The 12,465-nt window shown below is 49.0% G+C and overlaps 1 protein-coding gene across 1 annotated transcript; it reads left to right on the forward strand.

Moving 5' to 3' along the window:
• Positions 1–2,655: 2,655 nt before the first annotated feature.
• NEUROG1 (neurogenin 1) lies at positions 2,656–3,390 on the forward strand (the record flags this gene model as incomplete). Its single annotated transcript, XM_082623844.1, has 1 exon — positions 2,656–3,390. One exon carries the CDS (start codon positions 2,656–2,658, stop codon positions 3,388–3,390), a length of 735 nt encoding a protein of 244 aa, XP_082479970.1.
• Positions 3,391–12,465: the final 9,075 nt, after the last annotated feature.

Genomic DNA, 12,465 nt, shown 5'->3' on the forward strand with positions numbered 1-12,465 from the left:
AAGCTGTAGTATGTTGAATAGTGGCTCCCAAAAGATATGTCAGCCCAGAACCTAAGAATGTGAACTTATTTGGAACAAAGGTCTTTGCAGCCGGAATTAAGGTAAGGATTTCAAGATGAAATCATCCTGGATAAAGGTGGGTCTTAAATTCAAGTGGCCAAGAGACAGCAAAGAAGACACAGAAACACAAAGGAGAAAAATACAGACGTTGAAGTGGTGCATCTAGAAGCCAAGGAATGCCAAGTGTTGCCAGGAGTCACCAGAGGCTAGAAGAGGCACTGACCTGATTCTCCCTCAGAGCTGCAAAACGAGCCAACCATACTGATGCCTTAATTTCAGACTTCCAGCCTCCTGAACTGTGAGAGAATAAATTTCTGTTGTTCTAAGGCCCCTAGTTTGTGGGAAGTTATTACAGCAGTCTCAAGAAAATAATATAGGGGCCCAGAGGTATCATCAGGTCGAGGCTGGTGGGAACGTGCTGGGTCCATGGGGAAGCTGATACAGGGAGAGAGAGACAGGGCAAAAAGCAGAGTGAGGACTCCAGGCTCCTAAAGGATCACACAAATGCCAGCAGCCTTTGGGTTCTTTGAGATGCCCAGTATTACCTACCAATTTCCCTTTCTCGCTTAAGCTGATTAAAGTCACTTTTGTGACTTCTAGCAAACCTGTTAGAGCCCATGTATACATGTCCAGCCTTCCCCTCAGGTTCAAGTATGTGTGGGGTGCAGCAGCGGGGAAGGGAGGGCTGAGTCGAGTCCAGTGAGCTGGAAGACAAGCACTGGTCAGGGAATTCCCTGGCAGTCCAGCGGTTAGGACTCCGTGCTCTGCCAAGCACCCGGGTTTGATCCTTGGTTGGGGAACTAAAATCCCACAAGCCGCGGGGTGCAGAAAAAAAAAAAAAAGACAAGCACTGGTCAGCCACCCAAGATGGAATCTGCCTCCAGATGGCATCCCTTCAGAAAGGGACAGTGTCCCAAACAGAGTCACTCGGGCTCTGAGGACAGGTCAGGCACCAGGCCCAAGGCCACCACTGAGATATGGTGAGGAGGCTGAAACTTTTCTGAAGGTGTTCATTTTGTTTTTAACTCCCCACCCCCATAATCTGGTGCTGTTCCTTCGTGACTATTTTCCCCTAAGCACAAAGTTGCGGGTGTCTGGGTCTCTATCGCTCCAGAGCCAGCATTGGTGACCAGAGAGAAGCTACTCCTAACATGCAGAGTGGAAACCTTCTGCTGGGACGGGCGCTTTTACCTCACTAAGAGGGAGAGGGGATGGGGGGAGAGGGGCTCCACTGAGTGTTTGCTATCGTCTCTCCTGGGGCGGAAAAGCCTCGCTGGCTAGCGAACCTGAGGGGGTCTCAGAGGCTGCAAGCGCCGCTCCAAGAAACGCAGCACAAAGAGTGGTGAGGGTGGTGGGCGTTGGGGGAAGCGGCGAGGGCTGCCGGAGGGAAGGGGATTCGCATGCCTCTGTTACTTTAAGAATCTTCGGACAGTGTTGTGGGCGGAGGGTAGTTGGAGGGTTACTGGGGTTCGGCCAAGACGCCACCCAACTTGGGAAAGCATCCATGCCTTCGCTTTCCTCGCTGCCCCCCAGGCGCGCCCGCACCCTGCCCTAGGTGAAGGTCAATAGAGCCATTCCCCTACTTCTTCACCAACCTGGACTAAGCAGACGTGCCTGTCTCCGCGCTCTGCCCTTTGAGCCACACCCGGCCACTCTCTGGTTTTCTTAAATAGGGTTTTCCCCGGGTTCCCAGGGCGCTGCATCTCGCAACCATTCCTGGGGCGCTTGGTCACAAAAGCGCCCTGCCAAGTGTCCCAAGAACATCATCTTACATCATCCTCAACAGGGTAGACTTGTGCCCCATTTTACAGATAGGGAAAGTGAAGTCAAATCACTAGCCCAAACTCACGCAGCCACTCAGCAGCCTGAGAGAGGGAGGGAACCCAGGCTCCCAGCGGGCTCCAGATTTTCGCAACTCGCTGCGCGGCTCACACTTTCCGCCCAGCGCCCCGCCTCCCCATCCCACCCCAGCTAGGGGCTCCCGGCCCGCCCCTGGAGGAGCGTGCCTCGGCGGCTAATCGCCGGCCGCCCCCGCCTCCGTTTCACTGCCTAGAGACGCCCGGGCCGGGTTAGCCCGGAGACCGCCCCGGGGCCGCGCAAAGCCGCCGATTGGCCCGCGGTAATTACGGGCACGCTCCGGGAGGGGGGAGGGGCGGCGTGGCCCCCCGCGAGCATAAATTATGCAAATACCCGGGCGCCGCACGGGGCCGACCTGCCGCCAAGCTCCATTCACGGGGGCTGCCTCGGGGGCGGAGGTGGCTAGGGAGGGGGGCGCCCATTGTTGCGCCGAGTACTTAAGGGGTCCTGAGGCCGGTCGTGTGCCACACTCGGTACTCACACGAGCTGATCTGATCGCCGGCGAGATCACTCGGGAGACCGGCGGGAGCGTGGCCCCTGCAGGCGAGGCGAGGCGAGGAGTTGAGGCCAAGTTCCCGGTGCGCCCCTGCGCCCTTCCAGCCCTTGGCTCCCGCAGCCGGCACAGAGTAGACCCGGGCCATCCGGAACGTAAGTGCGCCCCGACGGCCCTGCCCTCAGCCCGGGCTCCTGCCCTCTAAGCGCCCTCTTAGCTGTCCATCGATCCTGCACAACGCCACGATGCCAGCCCCTCTGGAGACCTGCCTCTCGGACCTCGACTGCGCCAGCAGCAGCAGCACCAGCGACCTGTCCGGCTTCCTCACCGACGAGGAGGACTGTGCCAGGCTCCAACAGCCCACGTCCGCCTCGGGGCCGCCCATGACGGCCCGCAAGGGCTCAACCGGGATTCCCGGGTCGTCGGACACTCCTCGTGCGCAGGACGACGAGCAGGAGCGGCGTCGGCGCAGGGGCCGCGCGCGGGTGCGCTCCGAGGCGCTGCTGCACTCGCTGCGCAGAAGCCGACGCGTCAAGGCCAACGACCGCGAGCGCAACCGCATGCACAACTTGAACGCGGCGCTGGACGCGCTGCGCAGCGTGCTGCCCTCCTTCCCCGACGACACCAAGCTCACCAAGATCGAGACGCTGCGCTTCGCCTACAACTACATCTGGGCTTTGGCCGAGACTCTGCGCCTGGCCGACCAGGGGCTGCCCGGGGGCGGTGCCCGAGAGCGCCTCCTGCCGCCGCAGTGTGCCCCCTGCCTCCCCGGGCCCCCGAGCCCCGCCAGCGACGCGGAGTCCTGGGGCTCCGGGGCCGCCGCCTCCCCCTGCGCCGCTGCCGCCTCGCCACTCTCTGACCCCAGTAGCCCCGCCGCCTCCGAAGACTTCACCTATGGCCCTGGCGACCCCCTTTTTTCCTTCCCGGGCCTGCCCAAAGACTTGCTCCACACGACGCCCTGTTTCATCCCTTACCACTAGGGCCCCTTTTGAATACCGTTACCGTCCCCCTCCCCCAGGCGACGGACAGTAGGTGGGGGCCCAGTTGTGGCCTTGGGACCCCAGGTCCAGGCAGAGAAGAAACGGGAGCTTTAAAGGGGTAGGGGATACCTGAGCCGCTTGTTAGGTCGCTGCACCCTCGCAGTGGCTGCCCCTTAGTCTGTTTCTCCAGCCCTCAGCCCCGGGCCCCTCCTGCCCGCCCCTAGACGGCCTTTCCTTTTGCACTTTCTGAACACCACAAAACCTCCTTTGTGGCTGGCTCAGAGCTGACCCCAGCCACCACTTCAGTGTGATTTAGAAAAGGGACAGATCAGTCCCTGAAGACGAGGTGAAAAGTCAATTTTACAATTTGTAGAACTCTAATGAAGAAAAACGAGCATGAAAATTCGGTTTGAGCCGGCTGACAATACAATGAAAAGGCTTAAAAAGGAGAGACAAGGAGTGGGCTTCATGCATTATGGATCCTGACCCCCACCACTGCAGGCTTGCTCTAGGAAGAACCCGAGACTCTTGCGTAGCTATTCAGGCACTGGGCTGGAGAGTACTTTAATTTATTCAAGATGCTTCATTCATATGAAAATGTATTTTTGTACATAAAGAGTTTATTCTATTATTATGAGCTATCAAAGTTTACATTTTTGTACTGCAGATATTTCGTGTAAATAAAAAATAAATAAAAAAGAAAATAAGTCACCAAGTTTCTTGCCTAATGTTGGTGTCTCTGGGATTTTTCTTCCCTTCTGCTCGCTGTTCAACCACTAAAGTGAAACAGTATCCCCACCCACCTTCAAAACTCCAGTCCTATCTCAAAACAATTAAAAATAAAATGCACCTGATTTCCACCAAGAAATGGATAAAGAGAGACTAGGGCATTTGAGATCCATCATTTCCTTTCACCTTGTAAACACAAGGGAGATCTTTCAGGCTCCCCATAAGCCAATTAAGACTTTTTAGTGGGGAATTAGCCCCAATATGCAGCTACCTGTAGAGGTAGGGGCGGTGGGAGAGTCTTTCTTTTGAGGAGCTCCACATCAGCTGGCTCTGTGTTTCAAAGAGAGGGGATTAAAAAGATCAATACAGTGTGACCACTGGCTAGGAAGTCCCAGTGACAGGTGGGCCCAGGCTGGGCAAGCAGAAGGGTCCACTCTTATAACAGCCTATTTAGAGGGGGAAATTGATTTGTAAACAATGCCTCCAAACTGTTGTTCATTGAGGCTGGGATCACCCTGGCTGGGAGGTATGGGATGAATTATGCTGGTGTGGTGTCCCTGGATGGGTGTGCAGCTGCCTAAAATTGTGAGGGTGTCCTCACCTCTCCCTCCCCCCACCCAACACACGCTGTGCCAGCAGTGTCCACAGAGGGGGGCACGCGGTGGACTCAGTCCTGGCTTGCTCAGCTAGCCAGGGGCAACAGCCAAAGCTTTCATTTGCTGCCAGAGAAATCAGCCGCCCAAACTCAGTGGGGATTTTTCTGGCTGTGGTGTGTTTGTCTGTTGTCTGACAATTAGCTAACAGCACAGGCCAGTAGTGGCTTTTGTTTTAAATCTCCGAATGTGGATAATTACAAGAGATAGCTCCTAAAATGCAGTTGCTGCCTGTTCCCCCAGCTCATAAGTTACCCCACATTAAGACCAATTTTTTTTCATTGGTTTCCCCTTTTCATGAATATAATTATTTACAAGGAGGAGGTAGAAATGGGTTCAGGAAAATAGTATGCTATAGCGTTAGAGAAATCATATCGCTTTAGGAGGTGAATAGAAGCAGAGGCCAAAAGTAAGGCCACTAATAGCATTTTTCCCTTGTGGAAATGTTTCCCTCCTCATACACATGTCCTGATGAGTTGGATCCACAGAGGCAGGTGCTGGGTCCCCAGCAGTCATTGCTAAGTCCAGCTATGGTCAAGGAGCCCTCTTTCAGATATAAAAGGCTGCTTTTCAGAAGGTTCTGAAAAGTTGGATGCTTTCTCTAACTGCCCTCAGAGCAGAGACAAAGAGTCTTCCAAGAAATCTTCAGAAGTTATGAGGGCTCAGAACTGAGCTGCTTCTGCTAAAAGATCCAAGGAAAAAGTTGTGTCTCCTGAACAACCCTGCCCGGGGCCCCACTCTATTGTCTGTCTCAGAATTAATTCACTCTACCAGCTTTGCATTTTCCTATAGCAAAAGACACAAATGGTCTGCATCAGATTTTCTGCTCTCCCGTGCATAGGATGCTTGAAAGTGCCTCCCTCCAGCTTTCTAAGGGGCTCAGGTGGGGTCTGCGACAAGGCAGGTCCCCTACGGAGATGCTGCTCAGCCATGGTGTAGGTGCACTTGTCTGGACTAAGGGAAGAGAATGGCTGATGTGTATCACTGTCCAAACGCCTTGGGAAAACCACCAGCAGACAAACATCCCACACACCCCAGGCATCCTGGAGCCAACGGCTGCAGTAGAACCTTTGTCTTATACAACTGCCTACAGCCAGCACTGAAAAAGGAAAACACCACTACCTCCAAGACTGAAGAAGAGCAAACTGCACTCCCAACTCTGTTACCAAAATAGGATCACAACTCAAGGTACAGATCCCAGAGCACCTTCCATCTAAAGAAGTATCTTTAACAACATGGATTGCTGGAAGGAGTCTCCACCTCTGCCAGTTAATACTGTTCTTTCTTCCACAGAAGCAAGCGTATAAGTATGGCCTTCGTAGCTCCCAAAGAGGAGAAAAGAAGGATGGTGATTTAAAATGTTTATCCCCAGCCCAGGGGCCTCTTTCTTCCTGCAGCAAACTCTCTGTTCATCCACCGGTGCTGTGAAGGCAGGCTGGGGTTACTAGAGTATTCTAATCAATCACAGAGCATAGAACATCCTGCTGACAGCCACAATTCACTTCCTCAACAGAATCTTCCACTGAGAAAATCATCCAGCACTTAGAAAAGCTTATGTATTTTCTACCTGGATCTGTCTCTTTGCTTCTGTCTTGGTGTAACATGTGTATTTTTACATTCTGCTTCCAAGCCTTGGAGAAACTAGGTCAGAGAAGATGGGGATGACGTAGTAAAATGAAGCATTTCACTCAGCCTGTCATTTCTTTAATGACTCTATCAAGCCCTGCTGTGTGCTGAGCACTGTTCTAGGCACTGGGCTGACCAGGATAAAGCCCTCACCCAAAAGGAAATTACATGCTAATGGGGAAAGACAAAATCAACTTATGACAGGTGGTGGTAAATGTTGAGAAGAAAAATAATGTAAAATAAGCAGAATATGGAATGCCAGGGTGGATGGGAGGTTGCTCTTTTAGAAAAGATGGCCAGGGAAGGGCTTTTGATGCGATGACATTTGAGCAGAGGCTCAGATGCAGAGGGAAGGAGCAAGCCTCAGCAAGATCTGGAGGGAAGAATCCTAAGGAGAAAACACCACCCTGGCCATGCACCATCTAGTAAAGGGACGAGGAGGCTGATATACTGGAGCAGAGAGCATGAGGCAGGTAAGGATGGAGACAATGGGGGCAGTGCAAATCATGATTTTTTTTTTCTCAAGGTAATTGAAGTGTTGAAAGAAGAGGAGTGTTGTGAATTTGCTTATATTCGTAAAGGCCACAGTGGTTGTTATAAGAATAGCAGGGTTTAGGGGCCAGGGTGGAAGCAGAGACCCAACTAAGCACCTGCACCACGTTAGTCCTGAAGAAAGGCTTACAGTGGTGGAAGGGGTTAAGACTGGTCAGAACCAGGACAACTTTTGAAGAAGGAAACAACAGGATTTGTTTTAGGGTGTGAAAGAGAGAAATCAAGGATGATTTCAAGTATTTGGGTCAGGAACAATGAGCACACAGAATCCATCCCCAAAAGTCCTTTACAAATGGTTAATTTTGCCTGAAACTGCTCATTTTAGCTCCCAAAGCAAAGATGGAAACAGGAATTGCAGTGTCTAACAGGTTGCTGCTAAAGACAACCATAGATTTTTCTGGCCTCAGGGTCTAAGAGAAATGCCTCAGAGAAAAGTTATATTGGGGGGGGGCATAGGGGGAAGGGGCCCATGATGTCCAGGGCAATGTCCTCGATAACACCCTCACCATTAACACCATCATACCAGCTAACACCTACATAGCACTTATTCTGTGTTCTATGCACTTTCTAAACACACTACACATAGTAATTCATTTAATTCTCACAACCCATGAGGTTGATAATATCATTATCTCTGTTTGTCAGTTGAGAGAACTGAGGCACAAAGAAGTCAAATAATTTTCCTAAGAGCACACAGCAAGTAAGTCGCGGAGGTGGGATTTGAACCCGGACAATCTGGATCCAGCATTTCTACTGCTTCTTACATTGCCTCTCTTGGAATGAAAATGGAATACAGCTAAGCAAGAGGCATCATGGGCCACACACAGGCTTAGCTTTCTGAGGCCCAGCCCTATCCAGGTATAAGCTTAATCTTTCTGAGGCCCAGCCCTATCCAGGTATAAGTTTAATCATAGCTACAGGCAAGGCCGCTGCTGCCATATGGGACCTTTGGTTGAATGAGGAAAAGGGCTCATTGCCCGGCTTCTCCTGGTGCACCGGCCCTGAGACAGGGTGCACAGCAGGGTGAGTGGACTTTCCTCTCTCTAACCCCCAACCTCCCATGGGGGCTGTGCACGGGGCACGATCCCTGTGACCTGATCTAGCAGCCCTGCCTAGAGGCAAGAATAAGTCAGTGGAATGTGCCTCTTCCTGACTGAGATAGAGGAAGCCTGCAGAGGGTTTGGGGTGAGTTTTCTGGCAAGGACCTGGGGTTTGCAAGGCCAGTAGGGCTAAGAGCCTGATGGCATCCTTTTGTGAAATATCAGTCTCTTCACCATTCACATCTGGCCAGAAAGGCCCCACACATCTTACCAAGGCCTAGACTTCCTTAGAAAATATTTCTGGGGTTGCTCCAACCTAGGCCAAGCAGGGAATCAAGGTTCCCAAGTTCCACTCCAAAGAGCCTAATGGTGAAGATTAGAGCCTGAAAGGTGCTCCAGCCAACTTTCACCAATATCCTACATCACCCATTAACAAAGAATAAGCCCAGGTACATTGAACTGTAGAAGCTGTCACTTCCTGGGATGGCTTAGGACAAACACTTGGCTTCAGTACTGAGCTTACCTGCTTGCCTGCTGGGCTAGTGGCCAGGACCAAATCAACCCTGGAGGCAGGATGCCAAAACTGGATGATGGGATTTCAATTATATTGCTTTGGTTTCTACCACAACCTAGCCCAGAGGTACCTAAAGCTACTGGACAAAAGAATCATCCAGGAAGCCTTTCTTCAAAAACTGTAGATGCTTGAGTCTTTCCTCCAAAGATTTTCCTTCAGAGTATCTAGAGTGAAGCCCTGGCATTTGTATTCTTTTAAAAGGTGCACAGATGGTTAATAAACACAGCAGGATTAAGAACCCAAGTGCTTTCAAGAAATTGTTCTCCCACAAGATCCATTCTGGCCCCAATGGAGTTGGAGCCCAGATGTGCATGGAAGTGGAGAGAACCCTCTGCACATTTCCATCGTATGATCATGGGACACACATGACAAGATGGTCCTTCAGACTTCTTACCATCTTGACAGGACTAACTCCAAGATGGGGCCAGTAAACCTCACAGTTTTACAGTGATGCCCAATTGCTCCAAGCCCAGAATCATTTTAGATTTCACTTGTTTGGAGCATGGTGACAGAAACTGCTGGTTATTCACTGAAATCCATTCTCCTCTTCTTCCTGGACACATGACTATACTACATTTCCCAGAATGCTTTGAAGTTAAGTGTGACTGTGTGACTGGTTCTTTTCACTGGACCATGAGTGGAAATCCTGCAAGCCATCTCTGGGACTACACCTTCATGACCATGGTGGGAATTTGCATTTTGGGGTACAATGTAGAAAGCATCTAAGAACATCAATCCTGTTCTAAAAATGAGAAGGAGTCATATAATCTACAAAATCATAAATTTCTTCAGCTAATCAGAGATGTGAGGTCATGAGGCAATTAAATAAGGGAATTACAAGAGGAGAAAGCCCCTCCAAGGAGAGACAGAACATGTGAATTGTTTCATCTTGGGCAAAGCATGGGGGAGAGAGGTGGCTGCCATATAAGCAGGTAAGAAGAAATCAGCTAAAATTTTAATAAAATCTTACAAGCCAAATGTGGGCTAGGGTGTCAGGTTGGAATAAGAGAGTTTATACCCACTTGCAAGCTCTTATCCATAGGCCCCGCTAGGTGCTCACAAGAAAGATTAGGCCAGGGGCGACTTCCCTGGTGGTGCAGTGGTTAAGAATCCTCCTGCCAATAGAGAGGACATGGGTTCAAGCCCTGGTCCAGGAAGATCCCACATGCCGCGGAGCAACTAAGCCTGTGCGCCACAACTACCGAGCCTGCACTCTAGAGCCCGCGAGCCACAACTACTGAGCCTATGTGCCACACCTACTGAAGCCAGCGCACCTAGAGCCTGTGCTCCACAACAAGAGAAGCCACCGCAATGAGAAGCCCGCGTACCGCAACAAAGAGCAGCCCCCGTGGGCCACAACTAGAGAAAGCCTGTGCACAGCAATGAAGACCCAACGCAGCCAAAAATAAATAAATAAATTAATTAATTAATTTAAAAAAAAAAGATTAGGCCAGGGCAGAAGACCAGAGGAGGTACCCTTGGTGGTGAAGGTGTTCAGGAGGTGATTGCTGCTTGGGAACAGTCACTAGTCCCACTCACTTTCCCAGGCATGCTATCTTAAAGCAAAAGCAGTAAGCCTCTGAAGAAGGGGTATTACCTTTCCTAACATATAGGCAAATATCTATTGATTCTGGGCAGAAAGAGAAACAAAACCCTCCTGTTTCTTGTAGAAGGGTAGGAAACTGTCTCAACTTCAGGAAAAATGCAAAGATCATTGTGGAGGAGAAGTAGGAGAAAACACCCTCTCTCCAGAGGGAAGGGCTGGGATCCTACACCAATACTAAGCAAGAGTCTGCTACTATAAGGGAAGGAACAGGAAACTCCTTCCCAAGAACAATCACAGTTATAAGGCAAAGGTTGGCTGCCAGGGGGATGAAGAGCTGGAAATCCTCACTCTAGAAGCCAAGATGCATAAGACTTGCTGAAAACTGAGGCTGGACCCCACTTTGTGAAGTTAGCATTGAGTAAGAAGCAACATCAATCTAGTGCTGGTGAGGGACCAAATAATGGAGAGAGAGAAACCCCCTGGGGCACAGGCAGGAAAGATTTACTGAAAGCTGAGAGGGAAAAGGAGCACTGAGAAAAATCATTTGGTACTCCCCTCAGTAAAAGTACATGATTACAACAGCCCACTGCTGAAGAAATAGGAAGACTATGGTGCACTAAAGGTAATAATAATAACAAGAAAATGCAAAGCAAACTCAACTCCTGACTATATTGACTGACCATTCCCTCTCCATATTAACTGTATGACAACAGAAAAGGCACATCCCGGCATAAAATTATTTACCTAAGAGTTTCTACTGTTTCTGTACACATACATGATGCCCAGCATTAACAAAAAATTACAGGACACACAAAAAAGAGTAAGAAAAACAACCCTTTCCCAAGAGATAAAACAATCAATAGATCCAGACTCAGATATTACCCAGATGTTGAATTTTCAGATAGGAATTTTAAATAGCTATGATTGATTAATATGGTAAAGAATGTATTAGAAATTGTGGACAATATGCTTATGTTAGTCAGGGTTTTCCAAAGAAACAAAACCAACAGGATATATAGATATATGTATAAGAAGAGATTTATTATAGAAATTGTCTCACATGGTTATGGAGGCTGAGAAGTCCCATGATGTGCTGCAAGTTGAAAAATGAGGAAAGCTAGTGGTATAATTCAGACCAAATCTGAAGGCCTGAGAATAACAGGCAGCCAATGATCTAAGTCCCAGTGTGAGTCTAAAAGCCCCAAAACCAGGAGCACTGATGTCCTAGAGCAGTAGAAGATGGCTGTCTCAGCTTAAGCAGAGAGAGCAAATTCACCCTTCCTCATCCTTTTGTTCTATTCAGGTCCTCAATGGATTGGATGATGCCCACCCACATTGCTCAGGGAGATCTTCTTTACACAGTCTACTGATTTAAATGCTAATCTCTTCCAGAGAATCCTTACAGGTGTCTCCCAGAAATACTGTTTTACCAGCTTTCTGGGCATCCCTTAGCCCAGTAAGATTGACACACAAACTTAACCATCACAATGCTTAAACAAATTGGGAAATTCAGCAGAGAAATGACAACTATAAAAAGGAGTCAAACTGAAATGGTAGAAATTACACGTGATATCAGAGAAGAAGAATTCCTTTCATAGTCTCATCAATAGCTGGGACATTTCTGAGAAAACACTCCATGAACTTGAAAATAGGTCAACAGACTATATCCAAACTGAAACACAAAGAGAAAAAAACAGTAGGAAAAATCACCACAGAATGGAGCATTCGAGAAATGACATCAAATAAAAACCTGAATCTATATAAAGAAATGAAAAAAAGAAGGAAATGATAAAAATAAATGTAAAAGATCCTCTTTTTTATTATCTTTTATTTTTTTAAGAATCAATTTTATTTATTTATTTATTTTTGGGCTGCGTTGGGTCTTCATTGCTGCGTGCGGGCTTTCTCTAGTTGCAATGAGCAGGGGCTACTCTTCGTTGTAGTGCACGGGCTTCTCACTGCAGTGGCTTCTCTTGTTGTGGAGCATGGGCTCTAGGCGCGTGGGCTCCCACAGTTGCAGCACAGGGGCTCAGTAGTTGTGGCTCACGGGCTCTAGAGTGCAGGCTCAGTAGTTGTGGCTCATGGGCTTAGTTGCTCCATGGCATGTGGGATCTTCCCAGACCAGGGATTGAACTCGTGTTTCTTGCATTGGCAGGAGGATTCTTAACCACTGCGCCACCAGGGAAGTCCTTTTTTACTTATCTTAAATCAGTTTAAAAGATAATTGTGTAAAACAAAATGAGTAATACTGTACTGTGGGGCTTATAGAATAAGTAAAATGTACAAGAAAAATAACCCAAAGAATGGGAGGGATGAATGGGAACACAGTTGACCCTTGAACAACATGAGTTTGAA

The sequence above is a fragment of the Mesoplodon mirus genome (genome assembly GCF_964341445.2).
Source record: "Mesoplodon mirus genome assembly, chromosome: 5".
Classification (NCBI taxonomy): Eukaryota; Metazoa; Chordata; class Mammalia; order Artiodactyla; family Ziphiidae; genus Mesoplodon; species Mesoplodon mirus.